The sequence below is a fragment of the Pinus tabuliformis genome, chromosome 4_1, assembly GCF_031772625.1.
Source record: "Pinus tabuliformis cultivar Carrire ecotype Pingquan chromosome 4_1, CPIR1, whole genome shotgun sequence".
In the NCBI taxonomy this organism is placed as follows: domain Eukaryota; kingdom Viridiplantae; phylum Streptophyta; class Pinopsida; order Pinales; family Pinaceae; genus Pinus; species Pinus tabuliformis.
Genome location: NC_142303.1, coordinates 71,100,273 through 71,122,663, shown reverse-complemented (window position 1 = coordinate 71,122,663; position 22,391 = coordinate 71,100,273). Strand labels below are relative to the sequence as shown.

The 22,391-nt window shown below is 42.3% G+C and overlaps 1 protein-coding gene across 2 annotated transcripts in view; it reads left to right on the top strand.

Moving 5' to 3' along the window:
- Window positions 1-22,391, top strand: part of LOC149174189 (small G protein family protein / RhoGAP family protein) — a 116,512-nt gene that overhangs the window by 66,581 nt on the left and 27,540 nt on the right. For both annotated transcript variants that reach the window (XM_089419223.1, XM_089419222.1), the window contains exons 4-5: window positions 7,479-7,541; window positions 7,672-7,690. In XM_089419223.1, the coding sequence (XP_089275349.1) occupies window positions 7,479-7,541; window positions 7,672-7,690 (82 nt within the window). The remainder of the gene's footprint in view (window positions 1-7,478; window positions 7,542-7,671; window positions 7,691-22,391) is intronic.

Genomic DNA, 22,391 nt, shown 5'->3' with positions numbered 1-22,391 from the left:
CACCAATGCTTCAACAAATATCAAAATAAATTCAGCTGCAGACTTCACAAATTAAGAACTGAAAATTAAAAGGCAAGAGAAACATCAACATATGAACAATCACATTGACACACTTGTTTTTGGACAATCGTCCCCGAAAAAATGTGATGTGGGAAAACTTGCAGGAGATTTGAGGGTTTCTATTATTGGCAGTAAATATCTGAATACAATCTGGATGCCCCCAAAAAATGGCAATCCACTTAGAGAAGATAATTGAGAATTTTCTCACTCTGATTTTGGAGATTTTATCTTGTCCCCAGCTCTTGGATGACCCACTGCGCAGTCTCTGCGTGAGCCTACGCAGCCTCTGCGTGAATTGTGTGGAGACTCCCTCTGACTGCGTCAATCTGGGTTGTTGCTGCTTTTGCTGCTGAGAAATCAAGATTTCTCTTGCCAATCACTCACAATGATTCCTGGCATTGATCTCTGCTTATCTTCTAGCACTTCTGTGTCAACCTCCTCTAGTTTCTACGCTGTCCCTCACCGTCAATCTCCTCCAGTTGCTGCGCTGTCCCTCCTTGGCTCAACACTGGCTCTATTACTCTTCATTGTCTTCTTTGATGTATATTCACTGGAACTGGAAATCACTTCCTTCCAGTACTACCTCTGATCCTCGCTGCTTGATCACTGGTTTGAATTCCTTGGCAAACTCTACCATAAGAAAATCAAACTGACTGATAAAGTCTCTGTTTATTTCTAACTGAACCTCAAGCCTCCTCCTTATACTTTTCTCGTTGAGACTTCAACGACTGAGATTAAGTCTCTAATCAACGACTAAGAATAAATCTTGACTTGATCCGCCTTTTAGATCATTCTCGCCCATATTTTGATTAAAATTTAATATTTTAATTTTCTTAAGTTTAGACTTAGGAACCCCATTAAAAATATTAATTATTTTAATAAAATACAATTTGGGTGGAATTTCACCAAATAGTTGCTGGGTTCATTAGAACTCATGTGCCTTAGTCTGTCCACCAATTTTTATGGCTAGAGCACATCCGATGCTACCAAAAACTAATGCTCTTCCCTGGAGATATCTGGGCAACCGTGGCAAACTCCTCCTCTTCGATCTTTGCGGATGCAACCTTTAGATCATGCTTCTCGTCCTTGTCCTTCTTGAGAGGACACTGCGTAGAGTAGTGACCAAGTTCACCACACTGGAAGCACTTGATCTTCGAAACATCTTTCTTCTTCTTTCGCTGCTCTTGTTGCCCCTTAGATGCAAGTGTTGCATTCTCTTCCTCCTCCTTTGGCTTCGTCCCACGGCTGCTGTTGCTATCAAGTTTGCACTTGACTAAGTCTCTCCTCATCTCTTCTTGCTGAAGAGCGGCCCACATTCCTTCCCAATTCGACAATCTCTCTCTGCCTAGGTACTCCGAACAAACACTTGCCATTCCTCTGAGACTGAATTCAGGGCCATCATCACCATCTCGGTAGGCTGAGGTGTTGACCCCACAACTGCCAACGAGTCTCGGATTTCCTGAAGCTTTGTTAGGAACGGATCAATGCGTTCCCCCTTCTGAATATGTGTGGATCTCATCTTTTGCTCCAAGTACATCTTCCGTTGCTCGGAAGATCCTTTGTATAGCGTGGCCAATGCTTCCCACATCTGCCATGCAGTATCCTTGCTGGCAATGTGACATACTACGTGATCTCTCACTCCGTAGAGGATCAATTGTTTGTCCTTTGCCATCTCACCATTGTACTTCTTGAGTGGATCTGGATCCGCGGGTACAACTGCCACATTGTCGACATAGGTTTTGAGATCGTGCTCATCCAGAAAGCATGAGATCCTTGCCTTCCAGATCACATAGTTGGATGCACCTTCCAACTGATCCTGGTCTCTTAACCCACTAGCTGCCATCTCTGCCAGCAAAATGTTGAACTGCCTCATCTTTCCTTTGCGCAGCACTAAGCTAGCCTACGCACTCCTTGCTGGAGTTAGTAGATCAATTCCTCTCTGCTGTTGCTTAGCACTTGAGAAATCGAATTCTGTGGCTAGGAATTCTCTGAGGAAGAAATTCCCTCAATAATGTCTCCTTCTTCCTTTTGACACTTTTCTACCCCAACAACTGTTGCAGAAAAACTGCTTCTCACTAGAAAATTGCTTTGCGCTGCTCCCTCTGACACTGGCAAACTTCGATCTGGAAATCTTTCTCTTTGTTGACTCACTCAGAGAGAGATTTTCCCACGAAATTTTTTCCCTCATGGCTTGGACTGTGCAATCCCTTTGGGGATTCGATTTGCTGCCTACGCAACACTTTAACTTCCCTCCTTCTCTTCAGCGCTAGGCTCTTCTGACTTTGCTTTCTTGCAGCTCTTATACCATGTGAAAATTTGGAAGACCCAAATTTCTACCGGAACAACTGATTAAGTGTCCTATTTGTTAAATTACTGAACAAATTATTTACTACATCCTACAACAAATACCGAAACTAATACACTGTAGCCTTCACCAATTAAAATTATTTGCGAAAACAAGAAACTGAGCAAGAAAGAAATATACAACACATGACACTGTTATTTTTGAACAAATATCCCTGGAAAACCCCAATGTTGGAAAACCGGTGCAACAACTAAGGGTTTTAATTATTTTGTAGTAGTATATCTGAGTACAATTCGTTGGATGCCCAACTCGCTATCCAATACAGAGAGAAATTGGCAAAAAGGTTAGTGAGAGAAATCTCAAATTGTTTTGGGAGATTCGATTCTGATCTCGGGCTTGCTGACTGGCCCCACGCTGCGTCTACGTAGCTTATGCGTCAACCCTACGCAGAACTGCATCACTCTGGCTGGGCTCTGCATCAATCCCTCTGCTGACCTTCTTCTGACTGGAAATTCGATCTCCAGGTCTTTTGTTCTCACACCCCGGCTTCCTGCATTGAATCTCGTCTCTTCTGGCTGGAATTTCAACTCCCTCTGAAGCTCTGCGCTGCCTCTGGGCAGCACTGCGCTGCCTCACTGAACTGCTCTCTGCCTTCTCTGCCTTGCACTCCCCGAATCTGGAAAGCTTCCTCCGGTCTACTATCCTTGCCCCTCACTGCAAGAAATCACCTTGATCGATTCTCTAGCAACTGCTGTGCTGCCCTCTCTGAGAAATTCGATCTCTTGATCTCTCTCCGATGTGTTTTCCAAATGCCCATCGAAGTCCTTATAATCCTCCAGTTGAGTAATCGATGGCCGAGATTAGATTCTAATAAATCTCTCAGTTCATTTGGACTCGATCTCCGTCTTCTTCTAGAAGTTTCACCCTTAGTTTGATTAATACCCTTTAATTATTTTAATTTCCTAAGTTTAGACTTAGGCACCCATAAAAAATAATTAATTATTTTAATAACACTATGTCTGGGTGGAATTTCCCAAAACAATTTTTGGGTATTGTGGAATGCATGTGTCCTAGCGTCCCTGTAAATTTTGAGGCTAAGAGCACCTCTGATGCTACCAAAAATCAGTAGTGGACCCAATGTTCATGTGGACCCAGATGGGGAAGATGATGAAATAGGTAGGGCATGTAATGTGCAGAGGAGAGTGAAAAAATGTGGAATAGGAAAACGGGACCACGCTACCAAAATCGAGGTTTTCCAAGTAGTGCCCATCCTAAAGCTATAAGCCAATAGGGTAGATCCCACGAGACTAGGGTTGAGGATTAGCCCGCTAGTTAAGGTAAGAGAACAAGAGTACAATCAAAACCCTTCCTCCTTCCATGTCACCCAGTAATGCATACCCAAGTGTGCCCAAGAAAAACAAGCATAAGCACCCGATTGCACAATAAAAGACATACCTTTAGGTTTGGAAGACTCCTCTTCAAACATATGATCTCGACAGATGGGCGAGGGGACATATGACTAGCTCAAGGAGCGGAGATCAACTGGAACAACATCGACTACACTAATGGCTGCCGGCTGAAGACAAATCTAGGAGAAAAATCCTCCTATGGTGCCACCCATTGGTGGCGGGTAACAGACATATGAAGTAAAAACAAATTAAATCTTATAAAAGGAAATCCAAATTACAAGGAGTTAAAGAAAGGTGCATAAGTAGATACATATTATAAAAAAAGATTTGTTTTTAAAAGGTCTCATATTATAAAATATAATGGTATTTTTAATATTTAAAAATTTCCAAAGTTCTAATTAGAAAAAAGCCAATTCTTTTTATTATATAAGTTAAAAGGGGGGCTTGAAGTACAAGTCCAAGGGAACAAGTATATATATATATATATATAAGGCATCAAATAATACCTGAAATATCAAGTCTAAGTTAAAATCAATTGTGAATTATCGACGAAGGTGAAATGGTGACTAGTAATGGAAGATTTTCTAAAGCTTTTAAAAAAATTGTTCATGCAGTAGGAACACTTGCAGGAAGGGATATTATTATCTCTATCGCTCCTAGGCAAGATAATAATTATGTTAGTACTGAATGTGCTAACCAATTAGTGATTCGGAGTCAAATATAATTGAGACAATGGATTCAATGTAAGAAAAACAATATGACATAAACAATCTAGAACTGAATATTGGATACTGTTCTTTTTTCTCACCATTTACTGTTAAATCTTTATTTTAAGATGATAGTGACATAGTTCGAGGATTGTTTTGGATGGAAGCATTAGGGTCTAGAACTGAATATTGGATACTGTTATTTTTTCTCGCCATTTACTGTTAAATCTTTATTTTAAGATGATAGTGACATAGTTCTAGGATTGTTTTGGATGGAAGCACTAGGGTCCTTCATCATAAACACGGAATTTCTTAATATTCTCCTATAAGAAGAAAAAAATAGCATTATAGGATACTAGATCAAAGCTAGATTCAATAACACCAGAAGACATACAAGATATCTCAAAATTAGTATTTCAAGAAAGTCAAAAGTTGATGCAAAATATAAGAAAGGAAGTGGACAAAATTATCGCTGACAAAAGTGAAGAAATTTATCAGCTCAAGGACCACAGTGAAAAATTACTTACACAGATCAAGAAGTCCAATGCAAAAAGCAAAAACTAAAGCAAGAAAAGAAAGTTTCCGAGAAGAAACTCAACGAGAGTCTATTTGAGAAATAAGAAGAAAACTTGCACTTAAAAAACTTTATTCAAAAGCTATTAGAACAAATAAGAGATTTAAAAATTGAAAAGATTGAGAATCAAAATGAAGTTGAATCAGAAGCTAAAGAACTTTCACGTTTAAAAAATCATAATCAAAATCTGCTTACTCAGATTAAGAAACTTAGAGATGATAAGAAATCATTGAAGAACTTATCGTAAAAGAAGCATCAAAATCTTCAGACGTAGCAGTCCAAGTTGAAGAAAAACATCATATCATCCTCTGCACATTATCTTCAGACGTATCTGTCCATTACGAAGAAAAACATCTTATTGCACATTATCTTCAGACGTATCAGTCCATTATGAAGAAAAACATCATATTGTCCTCTGCACATCATATTTTCATTTAACATGTCAACATCATATCGTCCTCTGCACATTATCTTCATCTGACTGAATCTCCTATATTGTTAAGTTGGTAATTACGTTCTTTTCACACTTGAAAGTGGGTTTCTTCTATACTTGAACTGTTAAATTTCTTCAACCTGCTTGCTGACATATTCCACTTATTCTAATTTCTTTTAACATAGCTACATGATTCCCATCCTCAATTCAAAATAGGTGAAATAGGTGGGCCCATTATAATATAGATTAACATTCTTTAGCGTCCTTGTCTACATTGTATTTTCATTTAATGAATCAATTCCAAATCCTCTGCACAATATCTTCATCTGACAGAATCTTCTATATGGGTTATGTTGTTGGTAATTACTTTCTTTCTATACTTGAAAGTGGGTTTCTTCTAGACTGTATGTATTTCAAATCCTGTGGGTTCCCCCCTTTTTTTTAAGTGTCAACACCATTTCTTTGGTTCTTAGTTTATGTTATGGGACAAGCTTGAGATTCTCAGAGTTCAGGGGGTAGTTAGTAGAAGCAAATTAAGGTACAAGTCTGAACTTCACAATATAAGTATGTGGATCATTGAGTCTCGTTGGCTGATAAAATTTTCAATTTGGGGATAAAATCTGTTTTTGTTGAAAGGATTTGTTTGCTAGTAGACAAAACAACTTAGGAAACATTCATTATGATCTTTAGAGTGAGCACTGGGTATATGAATTGAGGAATAAATATATTTGTTGAAATATGAGGATGTGGATTATTGAGTCTCATTGGTTGTTAAGATTTTCGAGCTGGGAATAAAATTTAAATAACCGTTCAAAGTTTTTTGTTTGTTTGTTTGTTTGTTTATGACTAGATAAAGCAACTGAACAAGCATTCGTGATGATCTTTAGAATGAGAACTGGGTACACAAATTGAGAAATAAATGTATATTTCTTTGCTTTGCAATTTTTTATAGCCCTGAAAACTGTATTGACTGTAAAAGAAGCTTTTCATTGATATGATGAACAGAAATACATAATATGTATATATCCAAGAGAAATTGTTTTCACCGCGAGTCAAGGAACTAAATAATAGAGATCCTATTCTGGAATGCTAATTTGCTAATATTAGTGTGGAACTCTGAATTCCATTCGTGTCTGTGAGGCGAAATATCTCATTGGATCCATGACTAGATTTTACAATAGAGTGCAAGGCTTCAGTATTATTGATTATTGTAATGAAAATGATTTTTACATTGAGTCTCGTTGGTTGATAAAATTTTCAAGTTGGGGATAAAATTTGTTTTTGTTGAAAGGATTTGTTTGCTAGTAGACAAAACAACTTAGAAAACATTCATGATGATCTTTAGAGTGAGCACTGGGTATATGAATTGAGGAATAAATATATATGTTGAAATATGAGGATGTGGATTTTTGAGTCTCATTGGTTGTTAAGATTTTCGAGCTGGAAATAAAATTTAAATAACCGTTGAAAGCTTTTTATTTTATTTTATTTTTACGACTAGATAAAGCAACTGAGCAAACATTCGTGATGATCTTTAGAATGAGAACTGGGTAGATTAATTGAGAAATAAATGTATGTTTCTTTGCTTTGCAATTTTTTATGGCCCTGAAAACTATGTTGATTGAAGAAGAAGCTTTTCATTGATATGATGAACAGAAATACATAATATGTATATATCCAAGAGAAATTGTTTTTACCGCAAGTCAAGGAACTAAATAATAGAGATCCTATTCTGGAATGCTAATTTGCTAATACTAGTGTGGAACTCTGAATCCCATTCATGTCTGTGAGGCGAAATATCCCATTGGATCCATGACTAGGTTTTACAATAGAGTGCAAGGCTTCAGTATTATTGATTATTGTAATGAAAATGTTTTTTACATTTGCATTCCTAAAATTTACAGAATGGCATCAAAATATAAAGTTCACATTTTGAACATTGTTGATTATGGATTTCATGTGAATTGTTAATTATGAATTTTATGTGCAGGCTGCTAAGAAAACTGCACAGAAAAGCAAAAGTATATTGACAAATATTGAGAGATGGCAAAAGGTACAGTGCTACAACTTACTGCAATGTGAACTGGTTGCATTAATTCCAGTTAATCATGCTCCAAATTTGCTTGAATGTATTTTATTCTTGCTTAGTAATTTACAACCTGTGTTGTTTGACTATTGTGCAGGGAGTGGCAAGCAATGACGGTGAGTCCAAACTTAAATTTATTCATCACCTGTGAAATTTGATACCTTTATTAACAAAAAATGCAGCTTATCTTAGTTTACAGCACAATTCTCTCTCTCTCTCTCTCTCTCAAGCATACTCTTCATATTACCGTAAAAACATATGATTACATCAGTAAAACCACTAACTTGCTAGGCAATACTGCTACTGAACCCCTCTCCAGACATGGGGAAGGAGAGTGAAAACATCCTCCTTAGTGCATAGTTCCTTAAAATCTACATCTTTTCTGTATGTGTTCATTTTGGCTTTCATCCATGCAATGAAAGCAGCTTTAAAAGCATGTACTCTTTGATCTGCTCTCTGAGATTAACATAATTGATAAACTCTAATATTCCAAATGGAAAAATACGTAGATAAAGAAGTAATGAACTAGCTACAGCTATTGCTTGTCCTCAAGCAATGCCTAAACAAATGCCCCCTCTAACTGCTAATCACCACTATCACCATCAATAATACAACGGTCCCAAATGTGCCACTGAGTCATCCCCGATCTTTGCACTTCCTGGTCATGAAGGAATCCCTCGATATCCTGATCCCAAGCTTTTGATCATTGTGAAGCACCCCTTGTTTCGCTCACTGTTTGACCAAGTATAGGTACCAAAAGCCCTCTGCCTACTATTAATAAGTAGAGCATCATGATAATGTAGGACCCTGTCCAACTCCCCATGAAGTTGCCCTACTGAGTAGTCCACCTCATGCACTCCAAGAGTAAACTCCTGAAGATACAACTCAATCCCTGTGGGGATGAAGTCTCTCTCGCATGGGCTTCCCTTGATATCCTCCTACTGAACAACGTGCCATGTTGATGAAATCCCCCATGCCATCATCAAGTCACAAAAGCCCAATGGAAGATTTGAATGATCTCCCCCTGTAGTGGCCAACTCATCCCTAAAGGTCGTTGAGTTGTCTAGTATTGCAATGTCTGGGTCCAATGCTAGGATCAGAAGGGTGCCACCATGTTGTCGCTACGCCTTTCTGGCTCTAACAGGTTTCCCATTGTGGGTACACTCTATCCTCCTCCCTTGAAACTTGGTGGCTAAATATCAACGAAGACAAAGCTCATCTTGCCCAGGTATCTCTATGATGTCACTATTAAGCCATTCATTACTAATCCCAATCTTGAGCTTCACTGGACACCCTTGCCTCGCCAAACAATGGAGGCCTCAACGATCCCCCATGTGTCAACCCCAAAGTGAGCTAGATCATCCTCGACTATGGTCCTACTCCTCACGAAATGGAGTGGCCTGTTGACCCATTGAATCCCTGGATCCCATAACTAGTTTTGTTGCGGCGTAGTCTTGACAACTACTTAAATCCACATGCCCCACATATATGCTCCTTGCATGTAATCAATATATAGACTTCACACAACATGAATCAATCTGGCGAATCCGAAACTGCCTTGTGTCTGCCATGCCACACCATACCAATACCAAGTGGGGTATGTTTGCGTTTTGTCGAATGTCGTTTGGGCTGGTTAGTGCAAGTGCAACGTTTCAGTGTGCAACGAACATCGCCTTTCGTGGGCTTATTAGACAGAGCATAGTGGTCTACCTTGATGACGTAATAGTGTTTTCAAGACAACAGTCAGACACCTGGGCCACCTTAAGAAAATTTTGAGTGATGCAGGAAATACGAGATATCCTTGAATACCAAGAAGAGCATCTTCACAGTGTCCGAGGGTAACCTGCTAGACATATTATTGCTAAAAGCGAGATGAAGGTAGATCCGGACAGGGTTTGGATTATCGCGCGGATTCCCCACCCCGTGAACAAGAAATCCATGCAGTGTTTCTTGGGGAATATCAACTTCTTCAGAAAGTTCATCTCCGACTATGCTCAGATCGTCAAGCCTATACTAGAGATGATCAAGAAGGAAACAGTCTACAATTGGGCAAAAGGGAAAAGGATGCATTCACCCATATAAAGCAAGCAATAACAGAAGCACCAACGTTGTACAACCTAGACTTCAGCAAAGAATTCTTGCTCTACACTTTCACTTCCAATAATTCTCTCGCTTTTGTGCTCACTCAAAAGGACGAGTTGAACAATGAACGACCCATCTCCTTCATGAGCGCGAGCCTGCAAGGACCAGAGCTCAACTATCCCATCATGGACAAACAAGCTTATGCAGTATACAAGGCGGTGAAGCACTTCAGACCCTACTTGTTGAAAAACCATTGTATTATCTTTGTCCCACACCTAGCAGTTAGATCATTGCTTGTTCAACAAGAGCTAGGTGAGAGAAGGGCGAACTAGATGACCAGATTACAAGAATATGATCTTGACATCAAACTAGTTCACACCATTAAGGGTCATGGTCTTTGTAAGTTAGCAGCAGAAGCAGTCAATGCACAAGAGGAAGAAGAAGAGCTCACAGGCTGGGAGCAAGAAATAAAAATGTACAATGTTGAGCGAGCCTCTCCCACTTCAGACGGAAACTCTTGGTATGCAGATGTGCGTCGATATCTTGAGCATGGCACCGTGCCCTCTCATTTTTCTTTGCGGCAAAAGAGGGCACTCCGACTCAAAGCACTATCATACCAGTTGGTGCATGGGGTGCTATACAAAAAGCACCATAATGGGATTTTGCTAAGGTGCCTGGAGGCACAGGATTCAGATAAGGTTTTATGTGATCTCCATGACGGACCAGCTGGGGGACACTTTGCGGGCAACACCACAACACCCACAGCACACAACGTCATGTGGGCCGGTTTCTACTAGCCTAAATTATTCAAAGATGCTCATGCCTATGCCCGCAAGTGTTTGGTCTGTCAATGGTGCGCCGAAAAAAATCAGAAGTCAGCAGCCCCGTTGCAACCTGTTGTAATGGAAGAACTGTTCCAATAGTAGGGCTTAGATATCATTGGGAAAATTTTCCCTCATTCATCGAAGCAACACTGCTATATCTTGATTGCTACAGATTATTTCTCGCGGTGGACAGAGGCAATTCCGCTGAAACAATTGAATGATCAGGTAGTCATTAACTTTCTGCAGCAGAATATCATTTCTAGGTTCGGTATTCGTACGTCACTTGTTTTTGACAATGCAACGTACTTTTCTTTGTTAAAGCTTTATGATTTTGCATTGGAAAATGGTATTGTCTTGAAACATTCTGCTAACTATTATCCACAGGGGAATGATCTTGTTGAATCCACAAATAAGAACCTCATTCGCATCATCAAAAATACCATATTCTCTAAGCAATGAAACTAGCACTTCTCTTTGGTGAATGCTTAATGGGCTGACTGAGTCACACTTAAGCCTTCTTTGAATACTTCCCCTTATTTCCTGGTGTATGGAAAGGAAGCCATCCTCCTGCCGAATATCTACTTGCCTGCTCTCCAATTGTCCCAAGAATCCCAAGGCAAGCCTTGTCTCTTAGTTCAGCATAGGATGGACACTTTGCACAAGTTACAGGAAGAAAGGCTGAAAGAAAAATAATTTTTTTCACTCCATCAGAACTATATCCAGATGGTTTGACAGAAAGTTTGCAGGGAAGACTAGCTTTAGTGTGGGTGACTTAGTCTTGAAGTGGGACAAAGCCCATGAAGACAAAGGCAAGCACACTAAGTTTCAATCCCTGTGGATTGGTCCTTACACAGTCCACGAAAAGCTTGGCCAATACACGTATCATCTTCAATCACTTGATGGGAAGATTGACTCTCTCCTTGTCAATGGCCAAGACTTAAAATATTACTTTCAATGAAGATTTGGGGCTGCGCCCCGCACTATGTACATAGTCTTTTGTTGTTTATGTTTTCTTTGGTTTTTTGTTGTTTTGCTTATGTAAATAAGTGTTGTGCCTTACTACGTTGTGGCTTCCAAGTGTGTGTGTGGCTGAAGTTCAAAGAGTCTTGTGACACTGCAGCCCTTGGCCAATCCTGTGTCCACCTTCTTTGTATTGGTTGTAACTTTTGGCTAATGAAGTTTTGACGGAAAATACGATCCGTCCATAAGGAGAGTTTTGGTCCAACCATGACCCTGTGTCCGTTTTTGCAATCGCCTATACTCAGTTTTCCGCTTTAGTGTTTTCAAGCTTATCCAACTAGTAGAAATGGAGAAGGGGAAAATCTAAACGAACAAACCTAAATTAGAGGTCTTTATATGCTTCTCTAAAGGAACAACCTCTCTGCTCTCAATAAGTCGTAAGTGCCGATGCACAGTTTTCTTTAAATAAATAAATAAAGGCAAAAGAAGAGAAAGGCTACCTGCGTAGAGAGGTGAAGCAGGCAACTCCATCGAGGTACTATCTAGGCTCACTGGCAGTGGAGCAATGCTTGTGTTCTTGCGTGACTCCACCGAGGTACTGTCCAGGCCTGCTGGCATCGGAGCAACACCATAGATGAAAAACTATAGTCTGAAAATCTTAAGCTTGCAAGCTAAACTACCTTTCCCAATTCGAAACACCATGATTTGGCTTAATCTTATTTTGTGTTCAATTGAGAAGGTACAAGGGGAACAATGTCTGCCCATGGGGTAAGTGGGCAAGCCAAAGTAATCTGCATGATGAATCAATACTCCCTGAAGGACGAAGGCCCTGCGCTTAAAAAATGAACCAAAACAGAGAAACTGGTATTCAACTAGTGTGTCGCCAAGTGTTGTAGTGGCTGCAACACCCTCCAAAATTTTGCCTTGCACTTAAATTTCAGAGCCTTCCTTGGTCTTTCCCTTTATGGTTGCAAACACTTGAGCTCATTTCATGAGCTTTCTAAGAGTTTTTTCACCCCTTTTGCTTGTTTGATCAACTGTCGTCTTTTGGCATGTTTGATTGTTTTACCATGCTTGCGGTCCTTTTCTGGTGATTTCGAAGGTTGGTCTTTGTGTATTCGACTTGTCCTAGCTATGCAAACATTCGCCGCACTTATACACCAAGTTTTAAGCACTGTCGCACACGCGTCGTCACAGTTGTGTCGTCACAGTAGTCTTAAAGTCTATCTCAAGTGTCGCACTTGTCGCTTTTTGTTTTAGGATAGTGTCACAGAGGGTAATGCTTTGCCTTGTTGATTCGGTGGTCTATGTTGTCGTGTCGTCGAAGTATGCCAAGTGTGTGTGATCACAAGTTCAAGTTCCTCACAAGCTCACTTTCCTCCCACACTTAGCAATTTCTCTAAAAATCCTTCCGACTCGGCAATTCACTTTAACCGGACCTTGACCGAACTGTGCACTGCGCAATATCAGCCCTCAGTGATGCAACCTTGCTGCCTGGAACTGCGCAGTGCGCAGTCACTGTCCCCCAAGGTAGTTGCACTGCGAAATTCCAGAGTTGAGCAACCTCCCTTCATCCCTAGAATTGCGCAGTAAATCCTCCCAGTCTGACTTGAAATGCGCATTTTGCAAGATCAGTCCTCAAGCTTCCCCCATTGCTTGCTAGAACCCCGCAATGCGTAGAGAACCAAGCTTGCCTTGCCTCCCAGAAATGCGTAGAAGTGTCCGCCAATGTCCTCCCTCAGCAGGGACTCACTGATCTCAAGAACTGTGCAGATTTGTCCTCTAGGTCTCTCTGTTGCCCAGTCCTGCCTTGCCTCTGAAAACTGCACAAATCTACCTCCCAAGGTCCCATCCTGCATCAACCATTGACTTTCTCAACTGCGCAATCTTGTCTCCCAGTGGCCCTTGCACAATTTTTCCCCACAGTGAGGACTGTGCTTAGAAGTTCCTCAACCAAGCTCGAGCTGCGCTCCATGCAGTCTCAGTGACCAACCTCCCTCCCTGTCACTTGGAACTGCGCAATGCGCACTCACTGGGCCCTCTTTCCCAGCCTGTCACCTGTCTCGGGCCCAATTCATGGATAACAGTCCATCATCTTAGACTAGGGAATTTTTGGATTTGATGTTGTACCGTCATGAGTGAATTGCAGGAACTGGTACACTATTAGATCATGACGAGATGATGAAGAAGGAGAAGAAGGAGCAACATGCGAGGGGACTCACTCACAATTGGACGGACAAAGAAGCTTATCAAGAACAAGCAAAGGGAACACATGCATGCAACCACCTCTCAAGACCGAAGATCATTGAAGACCCCACATCATCAAGCTATGCAGAGGAGAAGAGAAAGCACATCCAAGAACACATCTATCACCTTGCAGCAAAAACGACTTGACATTGCCACCTCAGCAAGCTAGTCCATGTCAGCAGTGTCATCTCAAGTCGTGTCATGCGCTGTCAAAGGCCACATCACTATTATGAGCCATGTATATTGTAAATCAAATGTAATGTAAAGTGGAAGTCTAGTGGACACACATGAATATGAAGAGTCTTGTCAGTTGAAAAGTCATAGGAAGCGGAACAGTCATGAGGGAAGTCACAGAGTCACAAGGGTCAAGCATCACCCCTTGGTTGTATATTCCCTGTTATTGTATAAGCAAAGGACTTTTCCTCCCGCAAAGCATAGAGAGTTTCAGGCAGTTCTTTGAGGAGCAAGGAGTGGCTCCAATATCCCACTACTGGGGCTAGTGATGTATGATGTAAAGATGTGTCTTGGAACTTTTGCTTAATATAGAAGCCTTTTCAGGCCAACACTTTTCCATGCATGACTTATGGATGTTTGTAAGACTATTCTGTGAGCATTTATATTTCATGTTTGTTTCACATGTACTAAGATAGTTGAACTATTTCGATTGTTTTAGTGCTTATCTTGTTGGAAAGGTGTTGTAATGGTTGTCACTGCTGTCTCATCCTTGTGGACTACTCCGCAGGATACTAGATAGACCTTCCCTACTCATCGATTATAACGATCATCACATCCGCTGTGGACTATTTCGTTGGATGGTAGACAACTCTTTCCATGTTCTTTGGTTTTAACGACTTCTGCGTCTGTTGTGGACTATTCCGTTGGATGTTGGACAGGTCTTCCTGGTTCACGATTTATCTTCCTGGGTGTTTCTATTACCTCTCACTTAGAACTTGAGGAGTTAAGGGGCCACCACTGTGATTGAGTTACCGAAACAGAAATTTAGAGAAAATCTGTTAAGGAAAATGGGTCCTTTGGTCGACTCAACACAAAACACTCAGAGCAAGTCTGGGAAGACAACTTCAATGAAAAGTGTTTCCACAAGAAGTAAAGACAGAACCATCCCACTAGAAACCATGAATTCAGTTCCACCCCTGGACACCTCGGTGAGTCTTCCCGCAATAGAGTACAACATTGTAGAAGACATGAAGAAGGCTCACGAACCAATGGGACATTCTTCTACGAGCACTTGGGCAAACCTCTATTGGTGATGCCACCTCTTCAAACAAGGGATCTAGTAAGTCTCCTAACGCTCTCGCATCTATGCTTAACGCGCTCCGCATGGAGGAGGCAAACTCACTCTACCCACCATTCTTGTTGTCATTTGAAATCTTTAACTTCAATGTTCACAACTGCTTGGTTGATTCCATTCATCGGTTAATGTCATGCCACTCTCCATGGCCAAGAAAATCAATGCTCAATGGAGTAAGACAGATGCATAGATCATCCAACTAGACAGAACTTGTGTGCCAACAATTGGTGAACTCAGGGATGTGATCATCTGACTATCATCTGACGAACGAGTTCATCAATGCATCAATATTGTAATTGTGGACATCCTGGAAGCATACGGAGTATTGTTGAGCAGAGTTTGGTCAAGCAAGCTGCAAGGATACTTTGCCACTGATTGGTCACACTTATGGCTTCCGTACAAGGGACGGAACAACTAGTTTCGAATACTCTCAAAGAGATACATGAAGCACAATGTAACTCCCTTGAATGGACATAATGAGCCGTTGGCTTTCGCAGAACTTGTTTTCAAAAGTTATTTTCTAGAGACACAGTTGGGGTGCTATCTTGCAGAGCCATGCCTTGCCCCATCAGGCACACAGTTGGAACTCCTTCCATGCTCAACAGGGGAAAATGAAACTTGTACAGTGAGTAGTAGTAGTAGTAGTAGCAGTAGTACTAGTGCGGTGAGCGGTCCTTGTACTGACGATATATGGACCATGTACTTTGACGGATCCAAAACACAAGAGGGCTCTGGAGCTGGCTGTGTTTTAATAGATCTACTACAGAGAAAACATTTAATCTCTAGTCACTTGGAATTCGAGTGCACGAACAACCCTGCAAAGTATGAAGCACTCGTCTTGGGCTTATAGAAAGCCATTGACCTCAAGGTTGTTGAAATTTCTAATTCTGACACATCAGAAATTCCTACTGCATTATCTGGTTTATTATCTCCTACTTGTTCTTTCCATTAACAAGTTATTTATAAATATAAATACCAAAATAAACACAAATGCAGCCTCAACACATATACAGATCGAGAACTGAAATAACTGAGACAATCACACAAGGGATACCGTTATTTTTGGACAATCATCCCCTGAAAAACCCAATGCGGGAAAACCAGTGCAATAGATAAGAGGGTTTCATTATTATGCATTTTTTGAATACAACTAGGGTGCCAAAAATGGCTCACCCTTCAGAGAATTTCCTTGGCAGAAGTACCTCTCCTCGGAGACAGATATTCTGGTTGATCAACCACTAGATGATCGATCCCACAACAACTATGACAACTCCTTAGCTAGACATCGAAAGCTGTTCCAAGCTTCTCCACTGCTCTGCATCACTCTCCAGGGACTGCATCACCCTCTCAGCTCCAGTCTGCCCCACGAAAATCTCCAGCGCTGCCTCTTGGCCTTGCGTCAGCTTTGCTAGCCTCTGCGCAGCTACTGCTGCCTCTGCGTTAGCCACTTGGCTCTTTGTGTCAGCCCTCTGGCCCTCTGCGTCACCCACGCTGGCCTCCTCAGCCACTGCGTCAGTCCCAACTGCCTCTGCGTTAGCCTTCCCAGGCTCTGCGCTATCTCTTTGGCACTATCTCTGCCTCTCTGCTATGTATTCTCGGCCTTCTGCCGAACTGCCCCTCACTGCAACAGATCACTGGTTCAATTCTCTCAGCAAACCCCGCTCCAGAAAATCGAACTGACTGATCAATTTGGTGTATCTCCAACTGACCCTCAAGCCTCCTCTTATACTTTTCCTGTTGAGTCTTCAACGACCGAGATTAAGTCCCTAATCAATGGCTAAGATTAGATTTGGCTTGATCCTCGTCTCTTGGAACCTTCTAACCCAAAATTATATTAATACACATTAATATTTTAATTTTCCTAAGTTTATACTTAGGACCCCATTAAAAATATTAATTATTTTAATATCTCCTCATCTGGGTAGAATTTCTCCAAACAATTTCTGGGTTTTGGAGATCTCATGTGCTTTAGCATCTCCACCAATTTTGATGGCTAGAGCACATCCTATGCTACCACAAATCAACACTCCCTCTTAGCGAGGAATGTGTTCTAGTAATGTTTCACCATGGAAACATCTCACTGATCCTCCGCACCGGTACCTGTGCTGATGCTTGGTCTGCCGCTTCACATCATCTGCACTGCTGCTTCCTGTACTGCTACCCATGACACTGCATCTATACTGCAACTCCCTCTCAATATGCTCCATGCTGCCCCTAGCACTGCACTGTTGCATTGCAACTTAGTTAGCGAGAAGTAGGTAATTGACTTCTCCCAAATATTGACATCCTAGTCAGTCTGGAAACCTTGTGAAACTGAAGTTGCCTCTGCTGTTATACAGTGCTCCCTCTGCTACCACTGCGCTGCTGCAAACACCTCTGTGCCCACTACCTCTCGCACTGTTGCAACCTCCACTGTGCTGCTACAGACTTCTGCACTCTAGCACTGCCCTACCGCTCCATCACACCTTGCTCCACTCGACCCCTGTCATCATGCTACTGTTGTTAAGGGCTCCCGTAGCCATGTGTGATCCAAGAGTTTGGGCACCTCAAGGATCTTGCCCGTAGTATGTAGTCCTCCTGACTACAACTCGATGTCTCCCCACCTCTTCTCTAGAGGTGCGTGAGCACTCATGGCATAATCGTCATCAGTCTCGACCTCTTTCTCTGCCTTAGCTGGAGTTGCCTTTGAATTGGAAGCCTCTCCCTTGTTTTTCTTCTTGGGACAATGGGATGCATAATGTCCCAGCTCCCCACAATGGAAGCACTTCACCTTGGATATGTCCTTCCTCTTCCCTTGCTGTCCCGCAAATGCTAGAGCCGCATCCTCCTCCTCCTCTTTCTTGATTCGACCTGCCTTGCCACTACACCCTTCCTTAGTCATCCTCTTGATCTCTTCTTGGCGAAGAGCTGCCCACATCTCCTCCTAACTGGGAAGAGGAGCCCTGCTCAAAATACTTTGGACAAATGTCTCCCACTCCTCGAAGACTGCATTCAGGGCAGTCCTAACCATAAATTTTGGATCTGGTGTAGACCCCACGGAAGTAAGCTGTTCACAAATCTCCTGCAACTTGAGAAGGAATGGATCTATCTGCTCTCCCTTCTGCATCTGATACAACTGCAGCTAATTCTCCAATAGCATCTTCCGCTTCATAGAAGAGCCCTGGTATAAGGTGGTCAGGGTGTCCCACATCTCCTTTGCTGTGTTCTTTTCATCGATATGTGGTATGACATGATCTTTAACCTCATCTAGGATCATGCACTTCGCCCTCGCCATTGCATCCTCATACTTCTCGTTCTCAGCTGGGTCAACTGGGATAGCCACATTTCTCAAGGCAAAGTCCTTGATGCGATGTCGATCTAGGATTGCCACGATCCTGGCCTTCCAGATGACAAAGTTGGAAGTCCCGTCCAACCTGTCCTGATCCCTCATTCTATTCACTACCATTTTAGCTCCTCTTCTGGACTCCCTTTGAGTTTCGATTTCCCTTCTGGAAATCCTCTGGCCAGCTGTCGAAGTGCTCCTCTCCAATCCTCCTTGCAACTTCAACCTAGATCTGGATTTCTTGGCTGGAAATCCGTCAAGGTAGCGGCTCCCTCTACCTTGGTTTTGTCTTCGTAGATACTATTTTGCTTCAACAGAAACAATGTCCCACCAGCTCCTCAAATCACAATCTGCCCAGAGCTCCCCAAGCCCCATCAACCGAAGAAATTGAGCCTTTCAGGGTCTGCACAATCCCGACAACGGCTGAATCTACACCTCCTGGCCACAACGTTGATCCTTCCTGGCTGAGAAAGATGACCGGGCACTGCGTAGGTCTAATCTGCCCCTCTCTGCCTCTGCGCTGACCCTCCTCCTGGCTCGAAATGATGACACAGGCTCTGCGTCACTTCCTCTCTAGCTGCTTCTACTCTGGAACAACGCTGTCTCTCGAGATCGCTGCTACTACTACAAATTCTTCAGATTACTGCTGGTGCCTTCAGTTCTCCTGTGATCTGCAATGCTCTGATACCGTGTTGAAATTTCTAATTCTGACACGTCAGAAATTCCTACTGCATTATCTGTTTTATTATCTCCTACTTGTTCTTTCAATAAACAAGTTATTTATAAATATAAATACTGAAATAAACACAAATGCAACGTCAACACATATACAAATCAACAACTGAAATAACTGAGACAATCACACAAGGGACACCGTTATTTTTGGCCAATCGTCCCAGGAAAATCCCAATGCGGGAAAACTGGTGCAACGGATATGAGGGTTTTATTATCATGCAATTTCTGAATACAACTAGGGTGCCAGAAATGGCTCACCCTTTAGAGAATTTCCTTGGCAGAAGTATCTCTCCTCAGAGACAGATATTCTGGCTGATCAACCATCAGATGATCGATCCCACAGCAACTACGACAGCTCCTTAGCTGGACAAGAAAGTTGTTCCAAGCTTCTCCACTGCTCCACGTCACTCTCCAAGGATTGCGTCACCCTCTCTCAGCTCCAGTCTACCCCATGAAAATCTCCAGTGCTACCTCTTGGCCCTGTGTCAGCTCTGCTAGCCTTTGCATCAGCCACTTGGCTCTCTGCGTCAGCCCTCTGGCCCTTCGCGTCACCCAAGCTGGCCACAACCATTGCGTCAGTCCCAGTTGCCTTTGCGTCAACCTTCCCAGGGTCTGCGCTATCTCTCTGGCACTATCTCTGCCTCTGCGATGTATTCTCGGCCTTCTGCCGAATTGCCCCTCGCTGCAACAGATCACTGGTTCGATTCTCTCAGCAAACCCCACTCCAAAAAATCGAACTGACTGGTCAATTTGGTGTATCTCCAATTGACCCTCAGTCCTCTTATATTTTTCCTGTTGAGTCTCAATGATCAAGATTAAGTCCCTAATCAACGGCTAAGATTAGATTTGGCTTGATCCTCATCTCTTGGAACCTTTTAACCCAAAATTATATTAATACACATTAATATTTTAATTTTCCTAAGTTTATACTTAGGACCCCATTAAAAACATTAATTATTTTAATATCTCCTCATCTGGGTAGAGTTTCTCCAAACGATTTTTGGGTTTTGAAGATCTCATGTGATTTAGCCTCTCCACCAATTTTCATGGCTAGAGCACATCCGATGCTATCACAAATCAACAAAGGTTGTTGTTGTGAAAGTGGTAGGTGACTCCGAAATCGTGGTGCATCAGGTACGTAACACTATACACTGTATGTCACCTCATCTTAAGAGTTATCAACAAGAGGTATGGCGACTCATTTCTCATTTCCAAGCTTTCAACACTATTTCAGTACCAAGAATGCGTAATGCAACTATGGATGCCTTGGAAAACGCAGCTGCTAGGATGTTATTGTTAAGGGACAATTTTACTATTGAAATTTTGTACGAACCATCCATCCCAGACAACATCACTAACTTACGCGTTTTTGGTGATAATCAACAGATATTGCATTTTATGGCCAACGCTATTGTATTCAAAGACGCAAAGATAGACGAGGACGAGCACGAGCAGACTATGCAGGACACAGCTAGTACAAGCAAAGATAACCTCATCCCCAAGGGTGTGGTATCACTGGAAAAGCTGTATGACCTGTAGAATCGTTTTCAGGGACCTGTGAATGCTAAGACCCATAGCTCTACATTGTCGCATGAGCAAATCAATCTGGGAACAAAAGAAGATCTGAAGTATGTGAATCTCGGTACTTGCTGTACACCACAAGAGTGACAAGCTTTTATCCGCCTATTCAAGCAGTATCGTGATGTCTTTGCGTGGATGTACAATGATCTTAAGACATATGACACGCGAATAATCCAGCACGTGATACCGATCAAAGAAGGGGTCAAGCCTTTTCAACAGAAATTGAGGAAAGTTCATCCAACACTTGAGCCCCTCATACAAAAGGAATTGATGAAGTTGTTGGATGCTCAGATCATTTACAAAGTGCGACATTCGACATGGGTGTCTAACTTAGTCCCTGTAAGGAAGAAGTTCGGGGAGATCCGCCTCTGTGTAGATTTCCGCAACCTCAACTACGCCTCGGAGAAAGACAATTACCCAGTGCTGTCCATGGAGCACATATTGTAGATAGTATCTAGGGCAGAAATGTTTTCTTTGTTAGATGATTTCTCGGGTTACAACTAGGTTCTAGTAGCAGAGCCTGACAGACTGAAGATACATTCCTTACCAAGTGGGGTACGTTCGTGTTTCGTCGAATGCCGTTTGGGCTGGTTAATGTAGGTGCAATGTTTCAACGTGCAATGGACATCGCCTTTCGCGGTCTTATCGGACAAAGCATAGTGGTCTACCTTGATGACGTAACAATGTTTTCAAGATAGCAGTCAGACCACCTGTGCCACCGTACGAAATACGGGATATCCTTGAATCCTAAGAAGAGCATCTTCGCAGTGTCCGAGGGTAACCTGCTTGGACATATTATTGCTAAAAGCGGGATCAAGGGAGATCCGAATAGGGTTTGGACTATCACGTAGATTCTCCACCCCGTGAACAAGAAAGCCATGCAATCTTTCTTGGGAATATCAGCTTCCTTAGAAAGTTCATCTCTGACTATTCTCAGATCGTCAAGCCTATACATGAGATGATCAAGAAGGACGCAATCTACAGTTGGGGCAAAAAGGAAAAGGATGCGTTTGCCCGTATAAAGAAAGCAATAGCAGAAGCACCAACGTTGTACAACCGAGACTTCAACAAAGCCTTCTTGCTCTACACTTTCACTTCCTACACTTCTCTCGCTGCTGTGCTCTCTCAGAAGGACGAGTTGAACAATGAGCGACCCATCTCCTTCATGAGCGTGAGCCTGCAAGGACCAGAGCTCAACTATCTCGCTGTGGACAAACAAGCGTATGCAGTATACAAGGCGGTGAAGCACTTCAGACCCTACTTGTTGAAAAACCAATGTATTATATTTATCCCGCACCCCGCAGTCAGATCGCTACTTGTTCAGCAAGAGCTGGGTGAGAGAAGGGCGAACTGGATGACCGAATTATAGGAATACGATCTTGACATCAAACCAGTTCACACCATCAAGGGTCATGGTCTTTGTAAGTTAGCAGCAGAAGCAATCAATGCACAAGAGGAATAAGAAGATCTCGCAGGCTGGGAGCAAGAAATAGAAATGTACAATGTTGAGCGAGCCTCTCCCACTTTAGACGGAAACTCTTGGTATGTAGATGTGTGCCAATATCTTGAGCATGGCACCGTGCCCTCTCATTTCTCTTTGCGACAAAAGAGGGTACTTCGACTGAAAGCACTATCATACCAGTTGGTGCATGGGGTGCTATACAGAAAGCACCATAATGGGATATTTCTCAGGTGCCTGGAGGCACAGGATTCAGATAAGGTTTTACGTGATCTCCACGACGGACCAGCCGGGGGAC